Source organism: Haliotis rufescens, unplaced genomic scaffold (genome assembly GCF_023055435.1).
Source record: "Haliotis rufescens isolate VD_foot unplaced genomic scaffold, xgHalRufe1.0.p SCAF_17, whole genome shotgun sequence".
In the NCBI taxonomy this organism is placed as follows: Eukaryota; Metazoa; Mollusca; class Gastropoda; order Lepetellida; family Haliotidae; genus Haliotis; species Haliotis rufescens.
In genome coordinates, this window is record NW_025963857.1 from 8221300 (window position 1) to 8247844 (window position 26545).

The 26545-nt window shown below is 42.3% G+C and overlaps 1 protein-coding gene across 5 annotated transcripts in view; it reads left to right on the forward strand.

The window, feature by feature from the left end:
- LOC124134873 (putative ATP-dependent RNA helicase TDRD12) overlaps positions 1-25699 on the forward strand; it is a 98840-nt gene extending 73141 nt beyond the window's left edge. For 4 of the 5 annotated variants that reach the window (XM_048397500.1, XM_048397503.1, XM_048397501.1 and 1 more), the window contains 10 exons: positions 737-812; positions 3701-3753; positions 4466-4591; positions 5008-5083; positions 6250-6350; positions 8630-8770; positions 9229-9339; positions 10495-10648; positions 11556-11643; positions 24443-25699. In XM_048397500.1, coding sequence (XP_048253457.1) covers positions 737-812; positions 3701-3753; positions 4466-4591; positions 5008-5083; positions 6250-6350; positions 8630-8770; positions 9229-9339; positions 10495-10648; positions 11556-11643; positions 24443-24603 — 1087 coding nt within the window. In that variant the 3' untranslated portion in view covers positions 24604-25699. Of the gene's footprint in view, positions 1-736; positions 813-2318; positions 3320-3700; positions 3754-4465; positions 4592-5007; positions 5084-6249; positions 6351-8629; positions 8771-9228; positions 9340-10494; positions 10649-11555; positions 11644-24442 lie in introns of those variants that run through there. The other variant, XM_048397504.1, reaches the window with a different exon arrangement.
- The last annotated feature ends 846 nt before the right edge of the window (positions 25700-26545 follow it).

Consider the following 26545-nt stretch of genomic DNA (forward strand, 5'->3'; position numbering starts at 1 on the left):
CAGCCATACTGGTCAATAGCATGTCACACGATGCTGTGTACGACACTGAAGTTGGAACAGGTTAGGTCACTGAATGGATTGGGTGGTCAGGCTGATGGACTTGGTTGATTGTGTGACATCGTACCCCGACGACGTGGTCTGTGACTCATCATGCCAGTCCTTGGTTTATCTGGTCCTGACTGCAGTCATATAGCTGGAATATTGCTGAGAGCCTTGGTCAGATGAGTATGGCAAGTGTGAGAGACCCAATTGGAGGAGTGTAAACAAGGAAACAAAGTTGAGTATAAATCAAAGATTATTATCCCCCGCCAAGAAGTGGCAGGGGTATAAAGGATATAGGTATATATATGGGTGCTGTCTGTCCGTCACATTTCGTTTCTGGAGCAGAACTAAAAAACCATGAGGTTTCTTAACCAAATTTGGTCCATAGATAGGTCTAGCGGAAAATTGGTGCCTTTTGATAGTTTTGGGATTTTTTAAACATTCATTTTTCGAGTCTTCATGGCAACGACTTTGACTTAGACTGAAAGTGGCGGTAGTTTGGTCCACACAACCGGACATGTCATATTGGTGGGCGATATGAGTGTTTCATGCTTGTTTCTGTTTGAAAAATTGCGTCAGCCTGAGATATTCTCCTAGAAGGGTCTCCTGCATCATCAACACACGCTCTGATGTTTTAGTGTGCAGTGTGTTGCGTTTGTAAATGGAATTGTTCTATGTGTAAGTATTCTTGCAGCTACAAGGTGGCGCTAGAGAGGGCTGACGCCACGACAACGCTGTGTGACCTGCTGGATGTCACTGACAACTCACAGGTAAACATTATCACAGCCCTGTGGAGATCGGGATAAAATTGGTCTCCAGCAACTAGGGCTGGCTAAAAATATGGATAATCAGAGTTATATAATCATGAAATATAGTACCGGTAATGATTTTCAATATGAAAATTGTCATCAATAAAATATTACATGAACTGTGGTGATGAAATGAAGTTCAGATAACCAAAACAGACTTGTTATTGTCACCCATGTCAGTTGTGGAAGATTGAAAGCAACTGTTGTTGTTATATCTTAAATGTCTACAAAGTAATCCATGCATGTATGTGCCTCCATTCACCTGTGATGTGAAATATGTTGAATTCTTTTGGACTTTTTTTTGTATATTTGTTCAATGTTACTGCTCTGATATTTGGTGATAATTTATGGATGTTTAGTTAATGATTATTGATCTCTGTGATCTGCATCGATAGCCAGCCCTTTCAGCAACCCATACTTGTCGTAAGAGGTTCAGGTGGTCGGGCTTGCTGACTTGGTTGATGCATGTCATCGCATCCCAATGCGTAGCTGGATGCTCATGATGTCGCTCACTGGACTTCTAGTCTAGACACAGAAGCTATGTTTCCATATAGTTACATGTCTCCATGTTGCATACAAGGACTGGTTTCAAGCGTTTTGTTGATTTAAAATTGTTCTAGGATTGTACTTAGAAGTTAGGTATTGTATATTTGATGCCATGCTGTAAACATTGTATTCACGGTACGATATCATTCTGTTTCTCCTCCTGCACCAGGTACAACAGTGAGTTAATCAGGTTGCACCAAGAACATATTGTCTGCACCATTATATCCTAAACTAAAACAGTGTATTTTCAGTTATTTTGAATATTTTATAAGTTCAAAGAGAAAAAACTTGAGAATGTGCTCCAGTAGTTTATTTGGAGGAAATCTGTATATGGCCTTTTACATCTTGATATCTAGTAAACACAACCTTAAGCAGACATTTCAAAGTGTCTTATCATTGTAACCTCATGGGTGACTGTTCTGGTGGTAGTTGTGAAGAATTAGTTCTGCAAGTTCACTGCATTCATACCTCTGTATTTCACTATTTTCCTGGATTCTAAAAGATTTGCAGCCAGTTCTAAAAGAATTCAGTTTTCCACTTTTATCAAATATGACTACCTCCATGCATTTGTGATGGGAAATGTTACCTGCACTGGGTGCAACCTGGCAATAAAAGTTACCTGCACTAGCAATGTTTTACCTGCACTGGTGCAGCTTGGATATAGTGAAATCAATCCCTGGTATCTGATGTGTACTTGCCCTGCCCGAACACAGGGCGAGTGTTAGCAACTCTGACTCATTATACCTGTGTGTTTCGGATACAGGGCTTGTCTCTCCATGCCCTGCCTGAACACAGGGCGAGTGTTAGCAACTCTGACTCATTATACCTGTGTGTTTCGGATACAGGGCTTGTCTCTCCATGCCCTGCCTGAACACAGGGCAAGTGTTAGCAACTCTGACTCATTATACCTGTGTGTTTCAGATACAGGGCTTGTCTCTCCATGCCCTGCCCGAACACAGGGCGAGTGTTAGCAACTCTGACTCATTATACCTGTGTGTTTCAGATACAGGGCTTGTCTCTCCATGCCCTGGCTGAACACAGGGCGAGTGTTAGCAACTCTGACTCATTATACCTGTGTGTTTCAGATACAGGGCTTGTCTCTCCATGCCCTGGCTGAACACAGGGCGAGTGTTAGCAACTCTGACTCATTATACCTGTGTGTTTCAGATACAGGGCTTGTCTCTCCATGCCCTGCCTGAACACAGGGCGAGTGTTAGCAACTCTGACTCATTATACCTGTGTGTTTCAGATACAGGGCTTGTCTCTCCATGCCCTGCCTGAACACAGGGCGAGTGTTAGCAACTCTGACTCATTATACCTGTGTGTTTCAGATACAGGGCTTGTCTCTCCATGCCCTGGCTGAACACAGGGCAAGTGTTAGCAACTCTGACTCATTATACCTGTGTGTTACAGATACAGGGCTTGTCTCTCCATGCCCTGGCTGAACACAGGGCGAGTGTTAGCAACTCTGACTCATTGTACCTGTGTGTTTCAGATACAGGGCTTGTCTCTCCATGCCCTGCCTGAACACAGGGCGAGTGTTAGCAACTCTGACTCATTATACCTGTGTGTTTCAGATACAGGGCTTGTCTCTCCATGCCCTGGCTGAACACAGGGCAAGTGTTAGCAACTCTGACTCATTATACCTGTGTGTTACAGATACAGGGCTTGTCTCTCCATGCCCTGGCTGAACACAGGGCGAGTGTTAGCAACTCTGACTCATTGTACCTGTGTGTTTCAGATACAGGGCTTGTCTCTCCATGCCCTGCCTGAACACAGGGCGAGTGTTAGCAACTCTGACTCATTATACCTGTGTGTTTCAGATACTGGGCTTGTCTCTCCATGCCCTGCCTGAACACAGGGCGAGTGTTAGCAACTCTGACTCATTATACCTGTGTGTTTCAGATACAGGGCTTGTCTCTCCATGCCCTGGCTGAACACAGGGCGAGTGTTAGTAACTCTGTCTCATTATACCTGTGTGTTTCAGATACAGGGCTTGTCTCTCCAAGCCCTGGCTGAACACAGGGCGAGTGTTAGCAACTCTGACTCATTATACCTGTGTGTTTCAGATACAGGGCTTGTCTCTCCATGCCCTGCCTGAACACAGTGTTAGCAACTCTGACTCATTATACCTGTGTGTTTCAGATACAGGGCTTGTCTCTCCATGCTCTGGCTGAACACAGTGTTAGCAACTCTGACTCATTATACCTGTGTGTTTCAGATACAGGGCTTGTCCCTCCATGCCGTGCCTGAACACAGGGCGAGTGTTAGCAACTCTGACTCATTATACCTGTGTGTTTCAGATACAGGGCTTGTCTCTCCATGCCCTGGCATGTCTCCTCAAGGAATCTCAAAGGTACTGAAGACATTAACTCTGTAGGCCATTTGGGTATTTGCTCATCAAAAACTCTTAAGCAGGCGACCTGTGAAGATCTTATTTAGAATAACTCTTCATGCCTGCCGTACAAGGCGACTATGCTTGTCGTAAGAGGCGACATGGTTGATGCATGTCATCGTATCCCAAGTGTGTTGACTGATGCTCATGATGTCAATCACTGGATTGTCTGGTCAAGACTCGATATTGTACAGACCACTGTCATATAGCTGAAAATTGCTGAGTGCTGCATTAAATAAGAAACAGACAAATCTTTAGCAGGCATCAAAATCGCTTTCAAGAAGAGTATGGGGCTAGAGTTAAGTCAAGGAACAACAAAGGTCGATAAGGTCTACATTGTAACATCAATCATAACTTATTGTTACAGAATGTGCTATTGCCATCCATTTATAAATTGAGACATTAATCTGCCTGAATAGAATATGTCAACCCTAAAAACCCATATTTATTCATTTTGCCCTAATAATGTGAAATGACGTCTTGAAGTGGAAACTATGTTGTATTAATTGCATGTAATTGTGTCTTGTGAAATTGGACATAATTGTATTTATCAAACCTTTGTGTCAGAATGATGAGATCCTATTGGTCCATGTGATACTGTGTAACCAGCCTTGGAGGGATCCTGCTACAGCTTGTATTGGCACAGTGCGTATGTATTTGGTTATATTGACAGTGTAAGCCAGGCTGTGATGGAGACGCCAGTGTGCAGGAAGGTTCCGGACTTGCTGAACGGGGAAAACACGCATGACGTCATCGAGGCGGCCCTCACCTTCCTGGCAAGTCTGGCACACTGGCAGAAGTAAGCAGGGATCACATTAATATTCAGTAATTCTGGAGTAAATTATTAACATTACATTCCTAGTGTTGTGTGAGGCTCACTCTCAGACCAAGTATATGCAGGAACTCGTGTCTAGTTTTTGTTGCAGCCCCGTGAAATGGGGCTGCTTTAACACTTTGTTCTAATTTGACTGCTGGCAGTGATTTTTCTTAAATCTACTGCACAAATATTATTGATATATTGATATCGAAGTAATTCTTTTGGACTTGAAGGATATGATTTTTTTAACCTTTGAGGACATATGGTGGCTAGCTGTGATGTTTCTGCTTCTGTTTCATTTTGAAGTGTTATCTGTGACATAATCCAGATATTGACCTCAAATAGCCTGCAGTATATTCTGGCTGTCATTTGTTGACATGACTTGGTGTTGTTGGCAGTGCCCACTCTGAGCTGAAGAGGGACGTCCTAGTGGATGCCGTGATACAGAGGCTGGAGGACACCAGGTGTTGCAAGGTGAGGAGCGGTCTTGACCGCAGGTCAGAGATGTGTTCATGCTGGGCATGATGGCTTTCATGGCAAGTGGATAGAGCGGTGGTTCGATCCCCTGCCACGCCATACCAAAAGACGTTATAAAAGATGGTACTTGATGTTACCCTGCCTGGTGCTCAGCATTAAGGGGACAAAAGAAAGACTGGTTACCTTGGTGTCAGTACACTGTAGCACAATAATCTTGAAATGTCATATTGGCCATACTGAATGATATAGTTTCCAGATATGAGTGATATCATTCGCTTTACTAGTCTGCCAGTACTGATGTTAAATGTTTTCACATCCACTTTGATAAATAGAACAGGAATTTATTATTCTCAGGGAACCCCCCATCAAATTTGAAACAAATTGTTTTCTCTTGATCAAAAAGATATGCATACTCTCCATGTTTTTTTACTAATGTTTGATTGTTAATAATGAGCTCATAACAATATACTACTAAAAATAAGTTAAGGACCACCCAATGTTTTCATTATACCATAGTTAATCTGTTTATGTACTTTATGCACTTTCACTTGTAATTAGAATTCCCTTGCAAGCAATAAAGTAGTGCCGGCATTGTGACCATCATGGTATGTGTAAATGTGTGGCCGTGAAACAGATTGCTGGTGGTCTTTGTTGTTGTTCCGTCACAAATGAAATGTTTTCACATGCAGAAATGTCTATTTGACTCAAGTTTAACCTTCGATAATAGGGCGGGCTATTGATATAGATCATAGAGATCAATAATTGCTGACTAAATATCGATCACTTATCCGTAAATATCGGAGAAGGAACTTCAAGCAAATATGCACGAAAGTCCTGAAAGAAATCAACAGATTTCACGCCACTGGTGAACAGTGACACTTTGGGCATGGATTATTTTTTGGACATTTGAGATATAACAAAACCAGTTGCTGTCCATCTTCGACAATTGACATTATTGACAATGACAAGTCTGTTTGAGTAAATCTAAATTTTATTTCATCAATATAGTTCATGTGAGTAATTATTGATGACAACAGTTTCATATCGATAATCGTTAATATTTATTCCCATTGACGATAATTCCGATTATCAATCTTTTTACCCAGCCCTATTTGATAATACTCTGTATGTCTGTTTGCTGATGCTGTGTCTGTGTTTGACAGTGTGTCCACCAGGTGGTGCTGCTGTGTCACCATCTTGCACAGGCAAGTCGCAAGAACAAGACGCTGTTGTTGGAGCACAGGCTTGTCATCGTGCTACAGGGGTAAGTTGTCATAGCAACATTTCTCACACTCATTCTGCTGTCTCCAGTAATTTAAAATGAGAAAACAAAGCAACTTTATACTGTCAATTCCAGAACACAAGTTCTTGTTAATGTCATGTTGATTTGTTTGTTTGTTATTTTATGCCAAGTAAGCAATATTCAAGCTATATCGCAGCCATTAAATAATCAGTGGACAATCCAGTGATAGATAGTACGAACAACATCCCACATTATCAACAAGGTTACCTTTCCTGATCACCCAATCCATTTAGTGGCCTCTTGTGACAAGCATAGATAGGTTACTAAGGACAGCCAAGAAACCCCATAGTTTACTGATGTGTGATTTAGGGAAATGTTAAATTTGTCTTGAATATGAAATCCGGGCTCCCTTGGTATTCTTCTGTAGTATTGGAATCTACCGTATTTTCTTGAGTATAGTGCGCACCCATGTATAATGCGCACCCCCCTCTAGCGGGTTCAATATTTTGGAAAAAAAGAAATTTGAATATTATGCGCAGAAAATTTTTCCACCGTACCCTTTCAGCAAAGTCCGTCAAACGAACCGGTGCTGAGAAACTTCGTCAGTACAAATTCGAAATTTGAGATAAAAAATCACCAGACATGTTTATTTACCGTTTAAATAGTATTTATTGTTCTGCTAGGCATTGTTTTATATTTAGGGATTAAGATTACCTTGCATATTTTCTCGTAAACTAAGCTGGAAACAGCAATCAGCTGTACACACGTTTTCTTGGAATCGACCGGTGATTCGGTCAAGACACACCCAATGATATAACTTTATAAGATTTTTAATGCAAGGATCGGCAACAATTGTATCTGAAACTATTTTATTTATCAGGAATAATATATTCCATTATTTTCTTAATTATATGCAACCTTTATTAAACATATTTAAAATAATAATAACCCTAAGCGAAGCAGCTGATCACTATTCCCGGGTATTATTTTTTACATGGAACATGTCTGACCAGTCACCGTCAAGGCTCACGCGCACGTGATCACGTGATTGCGAGAATATCATGTTGACATAGAATCGTCAAACAAAACCAAATATGACTTTTAACGAGTCAAAGTATGTCATTTATGATATATGTATCCATTCTCTGTCAACTAAAGTTTGTTTCAAGGCGTCAATAGCGGTATTCTGACCGTGGTTGCTGTTAATAACGGTGAGTTGTGCGATCTTCCGATCGCTTCACAGACGATTTCGCCGAAATTAATAAAAACAATATTATAAGGAATTTTGAATAAAATCAATGAAATAAGTTACAAACATAAGTCCAGATATACAAAGAACACTTTTTATAGCCAGACAGTGTAATTACATAATTATTTTGCGTACTTCAGTATGGATTTGTTGACATGGTATTCCCGGTGTTTCGTGTTCACGGTAATGTCTTTCCATGGGGGAAAAAAACATCCAAACTCATAATTCGTGTATAATGCGCACCCCCTTCTACACAGCTGTGTTTTTTCGAAAAAAAGTGCGCACTATACTCAAGAAAATACGGTAAGTACCCCCTCAAATACTTGATTATTAATGTTAGAGTTATGACATGGCCCCTGGGTTTTCATCTTGTTTTCACAAATTTCCGCTGTACTGCAAGTTTTTTATAGGGGATACACAATGATTCTATATTGATAATATGATATTTTTTATTATTACCTTCACAACTGTATGTTTCCATTCCCTTTGTTCCTTGTCTTGCACATCACTATGACTACTGTTACTATGACAACTGTATGTTTCCAGTCCCTTTGTTGCTTGTCTTGCACATCACTATGACTACTGTTACTATGACAACTGTATGTTTCCATTCCCTTTGTTCCTTGTCTTGCACATCACGATGACTACTATAACTATGACAACTTTATGTTTCCAGTCCCTTTGTTCCTTGTCTTGCACATCACTATGACTACTGTTACTATGACAACTGTATGTTTCCAGTCCCTTTGTTGCTTGTCTTGCACATCACTATGACTACTGTTACTATGACAACTGTATGTTTCCAGTCCCTTTGTTCCTTGTCTTGCACATCACAATGGCTACTGTTACTATGACAACTGTATGTTTCCAGTCCCTTTGTTTCTTGTCTCGCACATCACTATGACTACTGTTACTATGACAACTGTATGTTTCCAGTCCCTTTGTTGCTTGTCTTGCACAGCACTATGACTACTGTTACTATGACAACTGTATGTTTCCAGTTTCTCTTGTGCTTGTCTTGCACATCACTATGACAACTGTATGTTTTCAGTGTCCTGCAGCGGGACCTGGAGGACCATACAACAAGGAAACTGTGCCAGGAACTAGAGGCCTCCATTGCTGTACGGTTGCCCAAGCAACAGCAGACACTCAATCATTCCAGGCTGCTCTACGACGAGGAACAAGACACAAAGTAAACATGCTTCAAGGACATGGTTATCTCAGTGTTGTCTCTGTGTTGGTTTTAGATCTAATTATTAGGAAGCCACTGATATTTTCTATGCAGAGTTGCTTCCCTTAGCTGTGCCAGGATCATCTGATTGACCCACATTATGAACATTGGTCTGTCATCACTACCTGTGAATCATGAGTTACACATTAGTGTAACCATCTTAAGCCTGCATCCTTTTTGGCCGTCTATCTGTACCAACCTCATTCACTCGTTCAGGCTGTTTGTATTTATTTCATTTTTTTCACACATGAATCTTGCCTAAATTACATTTTTTGTGAGACTTAGTGGCTACTGCATCTTGGCATGGTCGGGAGAACATCATACATCCTCATGAATGTTTGTCAGACATCACACAAATTTCTTTCAAATATTGCAAACTCTGTGTCTTGCCGGTACGACGTTGACGTTGGTTGTTTCAGTTATGTTGCTGTGAGCTGGTACCAGAACACCTTCCGAGTCGTCCTCACTGTCAGACTGAAGGGAATCTCCCGGGAGGACTTCACCATCTCTCACCAACATGTCACTTTCAGGTTGGTTTGGTTGGTGGGTGGGTTGTTGGTTGTTGGGTGGATGGGTTTTGGGTTGGTTGGTTGGTGGGTGGATGGGTTTTGGGTTGGTTGGTGGGTTGGTTGTTTGTTGGTGGGTGGTTGTTTTTTTTGTTGGTTTGTGGGTTGGTAGGTTGGTTCCTAATTTCAAATAAAGGATCAAGGACATGTCAAGGATTTACGACAAAGTGCCAATGACCCGTGAAGATCCGTTGAAGAATAGGTCTTCAGCAACCCATGCTTGTCATAGGAGGCTAAGAGACTAATACGGTTCGGGTGGTCAGGCTTCCTGACTTGGTTGATGCATGACATCATTTCCCAATTGTGTAGATTGGTACTCATGATGTCAATCACTGGATTGTCTGGTCTGGTCCAGACTGGATTATTTTCAGACTGCAGTCATAAAGCTGCAATATTGCTGAGATCGGCCTTAAACAACAAACAAACAAAACAAACATACCTTATTTAATGCTAAACAATGCCATAATGTAAAATTTAGTAACAAAGCCTTTTTCTCTTTGTTGATCCTGTTTTTGTGAAATACAAGTCACTTTTGCATAGCTAAAACTCATTTTAACCTGAATTGTTTAAATTCCACTTTGTTTATTTTCACCATTTCAGTTAATATTAAGATTAGCACTTGCTGTGCATGAGGGGCCTTACAGCAGTGTTCGAAATACCTGCCTGCCCGACCGTCCGAGACGGGTTGATTTCAACTCGGGCTGCCAGATTTTCAAATCCCCCTGCCCGACGGTCGGGTTATATTTCATATGTGACAGTATTCTAAATATTTCCCGATGATAAGCATTAATTCACATGTAAAGATGAATGATAAAATGTAACCAACAAGAAACCCCGTTAGCTTTTAGACAACCTAACATTTAGCGATGCGCTTATGCTACAAGCAATCAGTTTTCATATTTTTAATTAAATTATCCTGAGAAACATATGATTATATTGGGCAGGCAGGTTTTGGTCAGGGCTGGCAAGTGTTTCAGCTAGCCAGTCCTGTGGTCTGGCTGAATTTTTTGGGAGTTTCATACCCTGCTTAAAGGCTTGTCCTGAAGCATTCATATTGGTTCTCATTCTTGGCCTATTGGGTAGTCATGCTGTACAGACTCCATCTGTCCTGACTTTCAGATCATCAAAACACAACAAATCTTTTGACTATGAGTTGTTTGAGGAAATTCTGCCTCAGAAGACGGACATAGACGTCCACGAGAACCAGACTTCCGTCTCCCTCAAGAAGCAGATCAAGGGGAAGTGGAGCCGTCTGCTCCGACAGAAACAAAAGGTGAGATCATGTTGCTTCCCAGTCATAGGCAGGAAGCAGGACCTTTCACTTGCCGGGAGTCATGATATAAAGTTGCTTTCAATAGTATTCCAGTTACACCACAGCGTGTCAGCTTGATGTGGGCAGAAAGCTGAAGGGATGCTGGTGTTAGATGCTTTCCGTGAGGGAGTAAGGATGTGGTGGAGACAAACCTACAAATATAATCGGTTTAGATCTGGAATTTCAAACCCATGATCATAGGTTTCTGGCACCCCTGTAACGTGCACCTCTGCACAGCAAATTGCAATGCCTTAAGATAATTTGGCCAATCCTTTCCGCCCCTATGAGAGTATTGGGGCAATTAGTGAATCCCTAACGAGACGATTAAATGGGATTTACAGCAAGCGTTTGCAAGGAACAGATCTGTTATCTGAGTGTAGGTAGGTTGTCCTGTTTTAGTACTCGGCCGCATCATACCAAAAGACGTTAAAAGATGGTACTTGTTATTACCCTGTCTCACTCGGCATAAAGGGGCTAAAACAAGGACTGGTTGGCTCTGAGTCAGTATACTGTCTGAGTGGGGTATTCAGGTTAAACTGCGGCATGTTTTCTCAGTGAAGTGGCACAATAAATCGGCATCAGTCCGGACTAGTAAAAGCAGCCACACACACGTGCATGCACGTCGCTATGTAAGTGCAATAATCTTGGACGCAATATTAAACCCAATTTCACCTCACCTCACCTCACCTCACCTCACCTCACCTCACCTCACCTATTTTAGTAGCCACTATGTCAAGTAAGTGTGGAGCTTAGGCCATCGTTAATAAGCAAATGATTTCATATATTGGGCAACTAAAGGTTTAACACTTGCATGACATGTTCATTAAACTTCAAGAATGTTTGACCTATAATTGCTTGCTTCCCACAGCCCATTGGCCTGACGGTGGACTTCGAGAAGTTTGTCAACTCCGACTCGGAGGTGTCTGATGAAGATGTTCCCTTCCTCCTCTCCAGGCGTGAGTAGAGACGGCAGTCGGCTTGGCAAATAGTTCCACATACATGTATTCTGTTTATTATGTCTCCCCCAGAATGGAGGGAGACATATTGTTTTTGGCACGGTTCCCGTCGGCGTCGGCGTCGGACCATAACTCAGAAACCGTTTAAAATTTTTTGCGAAACTTTGAATACACATTAACCCAGCACTGAAGTGGTGCCTTTTGCTATTTAGAGATTTTTGACATTTTTATTTTTTCTCGTTTCCATGGAGATAACTTGAACATAGACTCTGAATGGGGGTAAGCTTGGTTTCCGGACCATAACTCGGAAACCGTTTAATATTTTTTCGCGAAACTTTGTATACACATTAACCCAGCACTGAAGTGGTGCCTTTTGCTATTTAGAGATTTTTGACATTTTTATTTTTTCTCGTTTCCATGGAGATAACTTGAACATAGGCTCTGAATGGGAGTAAGCTTTGTTTCCGGACCATAACTCAGAAACTCAAAGCGCAACCTCTTCTGCAAAAACCCTTCACGCAGCTGATTGAAGTGTCCACTACCAGGAAAGAAACTGTTATTGACCATATTTATGTCAAGGATCTTTCACATCAGAGAGCTGGTGTGGTGCCTTGCTATTACAGTTTCCATGACATCACATATGTCATTATGTAGAAGACCTGCAGAGTCAGATACACGGGCAATTACATCACAGAGACTTTCCTTTGTGCCATATAACATTGCTACATCATTTCTGATATGTTGGGGATATTAATATATTTGTGTCCAAACTCTATTAGTACTTTAAGTGGATTTTCTACAAATACTTCAGTAACAAGAAAACTGTGCTACTTAGATGACTACACTGTCAGGTGGGTAAATGATTGAGGGATTAGTGGTGTTGATTAGACGCTGAAGTGGTGCCCATTAGTTGTTTGAAATTTCTAGGAGTTCTATTTTTGTCTCTGTTATTTAGTAATGGAGGGTGGGAATGAAGAGATGGGGTTTAACGTGAAGTAAACGAATGAATGGGGGTTAGGGGAGTGGGGGGAGACATATGTTTTTACGAGTAAAAACACTTTCTAGTTTCTTAATGAAACTAGCAGAAATGTTGAACTCCACAAGTTCCTTTCACATTTACATCACATCTTGTCCTGAAGGGAGTCTGGCTTACAACAGTTACCAGTAAACTGAGTTGGATGTGAGAGGCAGCTTTCACATTTACATCACATCTTGTCCTGAAGGGAGTCTGGCTTAGAACAGTTACCAGTAAACTGAGTTGGATGTGAGAGGCAGCTTTCACATTTACATCACATCTTGTCCTGAAGGGAGTCTGGCTTACAACAGTTACCAGTAAACTGAGTTGGATGTGAGAGGCAGCTTTCACATTTACATCACATCTTGTCCTGAAGGGAGTCTGGCTTAGAACAGTTACCCGTAAACTGAGTTGGATGTGAGAGGCAGCTTTCACATTTACATCACATCTTGTCCTGAAGGGAGTCTGGCTTAGAACAGTTACCAGTAAACTGAGTTGGATGTGAGAGGCAGCTTTCACATTTACATCACATCTTGTCCTGAAGGGAGTCTGGCTTACAACAGTTACCAGTAAACTGAGTTGGATGTGAGAGGCAGCTTTCACATTTACATCACATCTTGTCCTGAAGGGAGTCTGGCTTAGAACAGTTACCCGTAAACTGAGTTGGATGTGAGAGGCAGCTTTCACATTTACATCACATCTTGTCCTGAAGGGAGTCTGGCTTAGAACAGTTACCAGTAAACTGAGTTGGATGTGAGAGGCAGCTTTCACATTTACATCACATCTTGTCCTGAAGGGAGTCTGGCTTACAACAGTTACCAGTAAACTGAGTTGGATGTGAGAGGCAGCTTTCACATTTACATCACATCTTGTCCTGAAGGGAGTCTGGCTTAGAACAGTTACCAGTAAACTGAGTTGGATGTGAGAGGCAGCTTTCACATTTACATCACATCTTGTCCTGAAGGGAGTCTGGCTTAGAACAGTTACCAGTAAACTGAGTTGGATGTGAGAGGCAGCTTTCACATTTACATCACATCTTGTCCTGAAGGGAGTCTGGCTTAGAACAGTTACCAGTAAACTGAGTTGGATGTGAGAGGCAGCTTTCACATTTACATCACATCTTGTCCTGAAGGGAGTCTGGCTTACAACAGTTACCAGTAAACTGAGTTGGATGTGAGAGGCAGCTTTCACATTTACATCACATCTTGTCCTGAAGGGAGTCTGGCTTACAACAGTTACCAGTAAACTGAGTTGGATGTGAGAGGCAGCTTTCACATTTACATCACATCTTGTCCTGAAGGGAGTCTGGCTTACAACAGTTACCAGTAAACTGAGTTGGATGTGAGAGGCAGCTTTCACATTTACATCACATCTTGTCCTGAAGGGAGTCTGGCTTACAACAGTTACCAGTAAACTGAGTTGGATGTGAGAGGCAGCTTTCACATTTACATCACATCTTGTCCTGAAGGGAGTCTGGCTTAGAACAGTTTCCAGTAAACTGAGTTGGATGTGAGAGGCAGCTTTCACATTTACATCACATCTTGTCCTGAAGGGAGTCTGGCTTAGAACAGTTACCAGTAAACTGAGTTGGATGTGAGAGGCAGCTTTCACATTTACATCACATCTTGTCCTGAAGGGAGTCTGGCTTAGAACAGTTACCAGTAAACTGAGTTGGATGTGAGAGGCAGCTTTCACATTTACATCACATCTTGTCCTGAAGGGAGTCTGGCTTACAACAGTTACCAGTAAACTGAGTTGGATGTGAGAGGCAGCTTTCACATTTACATCACATCTTGTCCTGAAGGGAGTCTGGCTTAGAACAGTTACCAGTAAACTGAGTTGGATGTGAGAGGCAGCTTTCACATTTACATCACATCTTGTCCTGAAGGGAGTCTGGCTTAGAACAGTTACCAGTAAACTGAGTTGGATGTGAGAGGCAGCTTTCACATTTACATCACATCTTGTCCTGAAGGGAGTCTGGCTTACAACAGTTACCAGTAAACTGAGTTGGATGTGAGAGGCAGCTTTCACATTCACATCACATCTTGTCCTGAAGGGAGTCTGGCTTAGAACAGTTACCAGTAAACTGAGTTGGATGTGAGAGACAGCTTTCACATTTACATCACATCTTGTCCTGAAGGGAGTCTGGCTTAGAACAGTTACCAGTAAACTGAGTTGGATGTAAGAGGCAGCTTTCACATTTACATCACATCTTGTCCTGAAGGGAGTCTGGCTTAGAACAGTTACCAGTAAACTGAGTTGGATGTGAGAGGCAGCTTTCACATTCACATCACATCTTGTCCTGAAGGGAGTCTGGCTTACAACAGTTACCAGTAAACTGAGTTGGATGTGAGAGGCAGCTTTCACATTTACATCACATCTTGTCCTGAAGGGAGTCTGGCTTAGAACAGTTACCAGTAAACTGAGTTGGATGTGAGAGGCAGCTTTCACATTCACATCACATCTTGTCCTGAAGGGAGTCTGGCTTAGAACAGTTACCAGTAAACTGAGTTGGATGTGAGAGGCAGCTTTCACATTTACATCACATCTTGTCCTGAAGGGAGTCTGGCTTACAACAGTTACCAGTAAACTGAGTTGGATGTGAGAGGCAGCTTTCACATTTACATCACATCTTGTCCTGAAGGGAGTCTGGCTTACAACAGTTACCAGTAAACTGAATTGGATGTGAGAGGCAGCTTTCACATTTACATCACATCTTGTCCTGAAGGGAGTCTGGCTTAGAACAGTTACCAGTAAACTGAGTTGGATGTGAGAGGCAGCTTTCACATTTACATCACATCTTGTCCTGAAGGGAGTCTGGCTTAGAACAGTTACCAGTAAACTGAGTTGGATGTGAGAGGCAGCTTTCACATTTACATCACATCTTGTCCTGAAGGGAGTCTGGCTTAGAACAGTTACCAGTAAACTGAGTTGGATGTGAGAGGCAGCTTTCACATTTACATCACATCTTGTCCTGAAGGGAGTCTGGCTTACAACAGTTACCAGTAAACTGAGTTGGATGTGAGAGGCAGCTTTCACATTTACATCACATCTTGTCCTGAAGGGAGTCTGGCTTAGAACAGTTACCCGTAAACTGAGTTGGATGTGAGAGGCAGCTTTCACATTTACATCACATCTTGTCCTGAAGGGAGTCTGGCTTAGAACAGTTACCAGTAAACTGAGTTGGATGTGAGAGGCAGCTTTCACATTTACATCACATCTTGTCCTGAAGGGAGTCTGGCTTACAACAGTTACCAGTAAACTGAGTTGGATGTGAGAGGCAGCTTTCACATTTACATCACATCTTGTCCTGAAGGGAGTCTGGCTTAGAACAGTTACCAGTAAACTGAGTTGGATGTGAGAGGCAGCTTTCACATTTACATCACATCTTGTCCTGAAGGGAGTCTGGCTTAGAACAGTTACCAGTAAACTGAGTTGGATGTGAGAGGCAGCTTTCACATTTACATCACATCTTGTCCTGAAGGGAGTCTGGCTTAGAACAGTTACCAGTAAACTGAGTTGGATGTGAGAGGCAGCTTTCACATTTACATCACATCTTGTCCTGAAGGGAGTCTGGCTTACAACAGTTACCAGTAAACTGAGTTGGATGTGAGAGGCAGCTTTCACATTTACATCACATCTTGTCCTGAAGGGAGTCTGGCTTACAACAGTTACCAGTAAACTGAGTTGGATGTGAGAGGCAGCTTTCACATTTACATCACATCTTGTCCTGAAGGGAGTCTGGCTTACAACAGTTACCAGTAAACTGAGTTGGATGTGAGAGGCAGCTTTCACATTTACATCACATCTTGTCCTGAAGGGAGTCTGGCTTACAACAGTTACCAGTAAACTGAGTTGGATGTGAGAGGCAGCTTTCACATTTACATCACATCTTGTCCTGAAGGGAGTCTGGCTTAGAACAGTTTCCAGTAAACTGAGTTGGATGTGAGAGGCAGCTTTCACATTTACATCACATCTTGTCCTGAAGGGAGTCTGGCTTAGAACAGTTACCAGTAAACTGAGTTGGATGTGAGAGGCAGCTTTCACATTTACATCACATCTTGTCCTGAAGGGAGTCTGGCTTAGAACAGTTACCAGTAAACTGAGTTGGATGTGAGAGGCAGCTTTCACATTTACATCACATCTTGTCCTGAAGGGAGTCTGGCTTACAACAGTTACCAGTAAACTGAGTTGGATGTGAGAGGCAGCTTTCACATTTACATCACATCTTGTCCTGAAGGGAGTCTGGCTTAGAACAGTTACCAGTAAACTGAGTTGGATGTGAGAGGCAGCTTTCACATTTACATCACATCTTGTCCTGAAGGGAGTCTGGCTTAGAACAGTTACCAGTAAACTGAGTTGGATGTGAGAGGCAGCTTTCACATTTACATCACATCTTGTCCTGAAGGGAGTCTGGCTTACAACAGTTACCAGTAAACTGAGTTGGATGTGAGAGGCAGCTTTCACATTCACATCACATCTTGTCCTGAAGGGAGTCTGGCTTAGAACAGTTACCAGTAAACTGAGTTGGATGTGAGAGACAGCTTTCACATTTACATCACATCTTGTCCTGAAGGGAGTCTGGCTTAGAACAGTTACCAGTAAACTGAGTTGGATGTAAGAGGCAGCTTTCACATTTACATCACATCTTGTCCTGAAGGGAGTCTGGCTTAGAACAGTTACCAGTAAACTGAGTTGGATGTGAGAGGCAGCTTTCACATTCACATCACATCTTGTCCTGAAGGGAGTCTGGCTTACAACAGTTACCAGTAAACTGAGTTGGATGTGAGAGGCAGCTTTCACATTTACATCACATCTTGTCCTGAAGGGAGTCTGGCTTAGAACAGTTACCAGTAAACTGAGTTGGATGTGAGAGGCAGCTTTCACATTCACATCACATCTTGTCCTGAAGGGAGTCTGGCTTAGAACAGTTACCAGTAAACTGAGTTGGATGTGAGAGGCAGCTTTCACATTTACATCACATCTTGTCCTGAAGGGAGTCTGGCTTACAACAGTTACCAGTAAACTGAGTTGGATGTGAGAGGCAGCTTTCACATTTACATCACATCTTGTCCTGAAGGGAGTCTGGCTTAGAACAGTTACCAGTAAACTGAGTTGGATGTGAGAGGCAGCTTTCACATTTACATCACATCTTGTCCTGAAGGGAGTCTGGCTTACAACAGTTACCAGTAAACTGAGTTGGATGTGAGAGGCAGCTTTCACATTTACATCACATCTTGTCCTGAAGGGAGTCTGGCTTAGAACAGTTACCAGTAAACTGAGTTGGATGTGAGAGGCAGCTTTCACATTTACATCACATCTTGTCCTGAAGGGAGTCTGGCTTACAACAGTTACCAGTAAACTGAGTTGGATGTGAGAGGCAGCTTTCACATTTACATCACATCTTGTCCTGAAGGGAGTCTGGCTTAGAACAGTTACCAGTAAACTGAGTTGGATGTGAGAGGCAGCTTTCACATTTACATCACATCTTGTCCTGAAGGGAGTCTGGCTTAGAACAGTTACCAGTAAACTGAGTTGGATGTGAGAGGCAGCTTTCACATTTACATCACATCTTGTCCTGAAGGGAGTCTGGCTTACAACAGTTACCAGTAAACTGAGTTGGATGTGAGAGACAGCTTTCACATTTACATCACATCTTGTCCTGAAGGGAGTCTGGCTTAGAACAGTTACCAGTAAACTGAGTTGGATGTAAGAGGCAGCTTTCACATTTACATCACATCTTGTCCTGAAGGGAGTCTGGCTTAGAACAGTTACCAGTAAACTGAGTTGGATGTGAGAGGCAGCTTTCACATTCACATCACATCTTGTCCTGAAGGGAGTCTGGCTTACAACAGTTACCAGTAAACTGAGTTGGATGTGAGAGGCAGCTTTCACATTTACATCACATCTTGTCCTGAAGGGAGTCTGGCTTAGAACAGTTACCAGTAAACTGAGTTGGATGTGAGAGGCAGCTTTCACATTCACATCACATCTTGTCCTGAAGGGAGTCTGGCTTACAACAGTTACCAGTAAACTGAGTTGGATGTGAGAGGCAGCTTTCACATTTACATCACATCTTGTCCTGAAGGGAGTCTGGCTTAGAACAGTTACCAGTAAACTGAGTTGGATGTGAGAGGCAGCTTTCACATTTACATCACATCTTGTCCTGAAGGGAGTCTGGCTTAGAACAGTTACCAGTAAACTGAGTTGGATGTGAGAGGCAGCTTTCACATTTACATCACATCTTGTCCTGAAGGGAGTCTGGCTTACAACAGTTACCAGTAAACTGAGTTGGATGTGAGAGGCAGCTTTCACATTTACATCACATCTTGTCCTGAAGGGAGTCTGGCTTACAACAGTTACCAGTAAACTGAGTTGGATGTGAGAGGCAGCTTTCACATTTACATCACATCTTGTCCTGAAGGGAGTCTGGCTTAGAACAGTTTCCAGTAAACTGAGTTGGATGTGAGAGGCAGCTTTCACATTTACATCACATCTTGTCCTGAAGGGAGTCTGGCTTACAACAGTTACCAGTAAACTGAGTTGGATGTGAGAGGCAGCTTTCACATTTACATCACATCTTGTCCTGAAGGGAGTCTGGCTTAGAACAGTTTCCAGTAAACTGAGTTGGATGTGAGAGGCAGCTTTCACATTTACATCACATCTTGTCCTGAAGGGAGTCTGGCTTAGAACAGTTTCCAGTAAACTGAGTTGGATGTGAGAGGCAGCTTTCACATTTACATCACATCTTGTCCTTAAGGGAGTCTGGCTTAGAACAGTTACCAGTAAACTGAGTTGGATGTAAGAGGCAGCTTTCACATTTACATCACATCTTGTCCTGAAGGGAGTCTGGTTTAGAACAGTTTCCAGTAAACTGAGTTGGATGTGAGAGGCAGCTTTCACATTTACATCACATCTTGTCCTGAAGGGAGTCTGGCTTACAACAGTTACCAGTAAACTGAGTTGGATGTGAGAGGCAGCTTTCACATTTACATCACATCTTGTCCTGAAGGGAGTCTGGCTTAGAACAGTTACCAGTAAACTGAGTTGGATGTGAGAGGCAGCTTTCACATTTACATCACATCTTGTCCTGAAGGGAGTCTGGCTTACAACAGTTACCAGTAAACTGAGTTGGATGTGAGAGGCAGCTTTCACATTTACATCACATCTTGTCCTTAAGGGAGTCTGGCTTAGAACAGTTACCAGTAAACTGAGTTGGATGTGAGAGGCAGCTTTCACATTTACATCACATCTTGTCCTGAAGGGAGTCTGGCTTAGAACAGTTACCAGTAAACTGAGTTGGATGTGAGAGGCAGCTTTCACATTTACATCACATCTTGTCCTGAAGGGAGTCTGGCTTACAACAGTTACAAGTAAACTGAGTTGGATGTGAGAGGCAGCTTTCACATTTACATCACATCTTGTCCTGAAGGGAGTCTGGCTTACAACAGTTACAAGTAAACTGAGTTGGATGTGAGAGGCAGCTTTCACATTCACATCACATCTTGTCCTGAAGGGAGTCTGGCTTACAACAGTTACCAGTAAACTGAGTTGGATGTGAGAGACAGCTTTCACATTTACATCACATCTTGTCCTGAAGGGAGTCTGGCTTAGAACAGTTACCAGTAAACTGAGTTGGATGTGAGAGGCAGCTTTCACATTCACATCACATCTTGTCCTGAAGGGAGTCTGGCTTAGAACAGTTACCAGTAAACTGAGTTGGATGTGAGAGACAGCTTTCACATTTACATCACATCTTGTCCTGAAGGGAGTCTGGCTTAGAACAGTTACCAGTAAACTGAGTTGGATGTAAGAGGCAGCTTTCACATTTACATCACATCTTGTCCTGAAGGGAGTCTGGCTTAGAACAGTTACCAGTAAACTGAGTTGGATGTGAGAGGCAGCTTTCACATTCACATCACATCTTGTCCTGAAGGGAGTCTGGCTTACAACAGTTACCAGTAAACTGAGTTGGATGTGAGAGGCAGCTTTCACATTTACATCACATCTTGTCCTGAAGGGAGTCTGGCTTAGAACAGTTACCAGTAAACTGAGTTGGATGTGAGAGGCAGCTTTCACATTCACATCACATCTTGTCCTGAAGGGAGTCTGGCTTACAACAGTTACCAGTAAACTGAGTTGGATGTGAGAGGCAGCTTTCACATTTACATCACATCTTGTCCTGAAGGGAGTCTGGCTTAGAACAGTTACCAGTAAACTGAGTTGGATGTGAGAGGCAGCTTTCACATTTACATCACATCTTGTCCTGAAGGGAGTCTGGCTTAGAACAGTTACCAGTAAACTGAGTTGGATGTGAGAGACAGCTTTCACATTTACATCACATCTTGTCCTGAAGGGAGTCTGGCTTACAACAGTTACCAGTAAACTGAGTTGGATGTGAGAGGCAGCTTTCACATTTACATCACATCTTGTCCTGAAGGGAGTCTGGCTTAGAACAGTTACCAGTAAACTGAGTTGGATGTGAGAGGCAGCTTTCACATTTACATCACATCTTGTCCTGAAGGGAGTCTGGCTTAGAACAGTTTCCAGTAAACTGAGTTGGATGTGAGAGGCAGCTTTCACATTTACATCACATCTTGTCCTGAAGGGAGTCTGGCTTACAACAGTTACCAGTAAACTGAGTTGGATGTGAGAGGCAGCTTTCACATTTACATCACATCTTGTCCTGAAGGGAGTCTGGCTTAGAACAGTTTCCAGTAAACTGAGTTGGATGTGAGAGGCAGCTTTCACATTTACATCACATCTTGTCCTGAAGGGAGTCTGGCTTAGAACAGTTTCCAGTAAACTGAGTTGGATGTGAGAGGCAGCTTTCACATTTACATCACATCTTGTCCTGAAGGGAGTCTGGCTTAGAACAGTTACCAGTAAACTGAGTTGGATGTAAGAGGCAGCTTTCACATTTACATCACATCTTGTCCTGAAGGGAGTCTGGCTTACAACAGTTACCAGTAAACTGAGTTGGATGTGAGAGGCAGCTTTCACATTTACATCACATCTTGTCCTGAAGGGAGTCTGGCTTACAACAGTTACCAGTAAACTGAGTTGGATGTGAGAGGCAGCTTTCACATTTACATCACATCTTGTCCTGAAGGGAGTCTGGCTTACAACAGTTACAAGTAAACTGAGTTGGATGTGAGAGGCAGCTTTCACATTCACATCACATCTTGTCCTGAAGGGAGTCTGGCTTAGAACAGTTACCAGTAAACTGAGTTGGATGTGAGAGACAGCTTTCACATTTACATCACATCTTGTCCTGAAGGGAGTCTGGCTTACAACAGTTACCAGTAAACTGAGTTGGATGTAAGAGGCAGCTTTCACATTTACATCACATCTTGTCCTGAAGGGAGTCTGGCTTAGAACAGTTACCAGTAAACTGAGTTGGATGTGAGAGGCAGCTTTCACATTCACATCACATCTTGTCCTGAAGGGAGTCTGGCTTACAACAGTTACCAGTAAACTGAGTTGGATGTGAGAGGCAGCTTTCACATTGACATCACATCTTGTCCTGAAGGGAGTCTGGCTTAGAACAGTTACCAGTAAACTGAGTTGGATGTGAGAGACAGCTTTCACATTTACATCACATCTTGTCCTGAAGGGAGTCTGGCTTAGAACAGTTACCAGTAAACTGAGTTGGATGTGAGAGGCAGCTTTCACATTCACATCACATCTTGTCCTGAAGAGAGTCTGGCTTAGAACAGTTACCAGTAAACTGAGTTGGATGTAAGAGGCAGCTTTCACATTTACATCACATCTTGACCTGAAGGGAGTCTGGCTTAGAACAGTTACCAGTAAACTGAGTTGGATGTGAGAGGCAGCTTTCACATTTACATCACATCTTGTCCTGAAGGGAGTCTGGCTTAGAACAGTTACCAGTAAACTGAGTTGGATGTGAGAGGCAGCTTTCACATTTACATCACATCTTGTCCTGAAGGGAGTCTGGCTTAGAACAGTTACCAGTAAACTGAGTTGGATGTGAGAGGCAGCTTTCACATTTACATCACATCTTGTCCTGAAGGGAGTCTGGCTTACAACAGTTACCAGTAAACTGAGTTGGATGTGAGAGGCAGCTTTCACATTTACATCACATCTTGTCCTGAAGGGAGTCTGGCTTAGAACAGTTACCAGTAAACTGAGTTGGATGTGAGAGGCAGCTTTCACATTTACATCACATCTTGTCCTGAAGGGAGTCTGGCTTAGAACAGTTACCAGTAAACTGAGTTGGATGTGAGAGGCAGCTTTCACATTTACATCACATCTTGTCCTGAAGGGAGTCTGGCTTAGAACAGTTACCAGTAAACTGAGTTGGATGTGAGAGGCAGCTTTCACATTTACATCACATCTTGTCCTGAAGGGAGTCTGGCTTAGAACAGTTACCAGTAAACTGAGTTGGATGTGAGAGGCAGCTTTCACATTTACATCACATCTTGTCCTGAAGGGAGTCTGGCTTACAACAGTTACCAGTAAACTGAGTTGGATGTGAGAGACAGCTTTCACATTTACATCACATCTTGTCCTGAAGGGAGTCTGGCTTAGAACAGTTACCAGTAAACTGAGTTGGATGTAAGAGGCAGCTTTCACATTTACATCACATCTTGTCCTGAAGGGAGTCTGGCTTAGAACAGTTACCAGTAAACTGAGTTGGATGTAAGAGGCAGCTAAACGGATTAGGTGGTCCAACTCAGTGGCTTGATTGATTGTGTATCATTGAACACTTATTGAACCCTTGAAGATCCGGACAGAATTGATCTTCACCAACCAATTCTTGCCATAAAAGGTGACTATGCTTGTTGTAAGAGGCGACTAACAGGATCAGGTGGTCAGGCTTGCAGTGACATTTGTCATGCACGATCTGCTGTGTAGTATTGCTGACATAAGAGTTGTGTGAGGGGTATCAACCAGTACAACTTGTGAGTTCAAGAACGGGACTGTCCTGTATTGGCCGATTCACTAAGGAAAGAATTGGAATAGCTAACTTATACCCTACTCTGGATAAGTAACCACATGTTTAACTTTTATTCCATTTAATGTGATGTTTAGTTTCACAACTGATAAAAACAACTGAAACATATTCACACAAAAATTTCCCATGCATTTTCCTCTCCTCATCCCTGTTAGTATCTTGGGTGGAAATGTTGACATATGTCTAGAATTATATTTTATTTCATGTCCAGAAGTCATTTCTGGAAATGCCGCCTCCGTGGTCTTGTGGTAGAGCGTCCACCCGGAGAGCGGAAGGTCCGGGGTTCGATCCCCGGCCGCGTCATACCAAAAGACGTTAAAAGATGGTACTTGTTGTTACCCTGTCTGGCGCTCGACATTAAGGGGCTAAAACAAGGACTGGTCGGCTCAGAGTCAGTATACTGTGTCTGAGTGGGGTATTCATGTTAACTGTGGCATGGTATCTCAGTGAGCTAGCACTATAAATCAGCATCAGTCCGGACTAGTACAAGCAGCCACACACACACACGTGCATGCACGTCGCTATATAAGTGCAATAATCTTGGACGCGACGTTAAACCCAATTTCACCTCACCTCACCATTTCTGGAAATAAATGAGTAATGGCTAAAACACCCATGATTGAAAGAAAAGAAACTCTGGCAATGAGATTTCGAGTGGGAATAATGTCAATAAACACCATTTACTCCTCGCTTCAAGGATTCTGGAATCAGCCAGCGTTGGCCCACTTTGTATGTGCCTTTGTTTGTTAATTGTTATCAGTTCATATTCAAGAGACAAACAATAAGAAAAGTGTCATTTCCAGGGAGAGAGAGGAAGTTGCCGGATTGCTCCAAGGGGCAGCACAGGAAGCACAGGAAGCCCATAGTCATGGATGATCTCGAGACCACCTCGGAGAACACGTCAGACCTCGCCTCGTACAGCGACGATGAGAAGAAGGATGATGCAACCTATGACTTCCGGTAGAGGAAACATCCACCGAGAGTTCCACTGATTGATTAAACAGCCACACGGTGTCAACACGAGGCATCCACTGAGATCTACATTAAGTGTTTTAACAGCCACACACTGTCAACATGAGACATCCACTGAGATCTACATTAAGTGTTTTAACAGCCACACACTGTCAACATGAGACATTGACTAAGATCTCCACTGATTGTTTTACAACAGGAGGTATCGCAGATGACTCATCAGGTGGTCACGCTCCATGACTTTGGCTAATAGTGTGTCATCATATCCCAGCAGTGTTGCTCATGATGTCAACCGCCGGTTTGTCTGGTCCAGACTCGATTATTTACAGATCACCGTCATATAGCTGTATATATGACTACAACCAAAGACTATTCATTTACTGCATGTATATATGACTTGGAATTTTCCCCATGTGGACAGATTTTCTCCTTTCTCTTGTCATGTTTTGATCTGTTTGAGATGAGCAGAAAGACATTCTGTTTGGTAGAAAGTGCATACGAAAGTGCATAATTCCCTCCTTTGTCCTTGAAACATGATTGTGATATTGAGTATCGGTATTGTTGTGCAATGGCAGTATATATCTGTGCAGTTGGCCAGGTTTGTTCGAGTCTGGTGTAAACACTTCCTGTTTCAGGTCAGGCCAGGCCACACATTTCTCATTTTTCGTTTCACGGGCCTCACCCCTATTGAAAACTATCCAGTCCAGAAAAAAAGTAAACATAAAAATATTTATTTTTGTTATGTTTCCCGCTAGTAATATAGACCCTCTTATATAATATGAAATTATATACTGTAAATCTTGAAATTATCGCAAGCGTGAATTAAATGCGATAAATGCGAGTTGTCTTTGCTTGCATTATTAAACATCGCATTTATATCAACAATAAGACATTTTGGGTAGCAGAAATACCAACTTAGATTTAAGCTGAAAACAAATAACTATGTATTCCTCATCGCTATTTATTGAGCAGCTAACTGACTGACTGATATAGGAGATTTAACGTGCGCTTTCCGACTGTAGCGTATTTCGCACACGATTGAGCAGCACTTGTAACAAGTATATAAACAATGTCATTCAAACACTAATTACATCCTGTGAATTGTCACTGCTGGGGTCAAGACAAGCGTTCTACTCACTCATGTCATCACTGATCACACCTGCAAGTCCAGACAGACGCCACCCACGCTAACACGGTGCCATTGTTCTTTGCGACTGCGTCAAAGGCCGACACGAGCCAGCGCGCATGTATTGTTTTAACGGAAGTACTCTACTCAGCACTAATAAGCGGTGCTATTTGGTGTGTGATTAGATTAATGTAAGGTTGGAGTAAGGTGAGGATTCTCCTGTGTTTTGTTTAGATATTAATCCACTGATGCTTGAGAGGGGGGGGGGGTCACATTCATATTGAGTCACATTTTTGGCTAGGGGCAAGCGGTCGCATTCTTTTGGAGACGCATTAATTTCACGATTTACAGTATATTAATTCCATGTCAACATCACTATCAGTGAATCAAGAGGCAGATTAAACTCTACAGCAGAATGAATTTCATATCAATAAATAAATAAATAATTGACGTAGCTATTCATTTTTAGTTTTATTTTGACCCACCTTGTGTGGAAAAGCTGCAATAAGTCCGTGAAACATGAAATTAAGAAAGTGTGGCCTCGGTAAACATCGGAGTAATCGTTGTGATGGATCTCTCCAACAGGTGTGATTATTGCAATTTGTCAGGCTTTAACTTAGTGTTATGCTGTATTCACAACATACCTGTGTAATATTAGATATAATAAACTGTTTCTGTTCCATAAATACAGATTGCATTTTCTTTATGATAAAGTTTTATAGGATAATTTTATTTTGCACTTTGACTTTATTTTATGTCAAGCAGGTTTCATTGTTCTACTTGATTGTTAATTCAGCTGTTAACACCT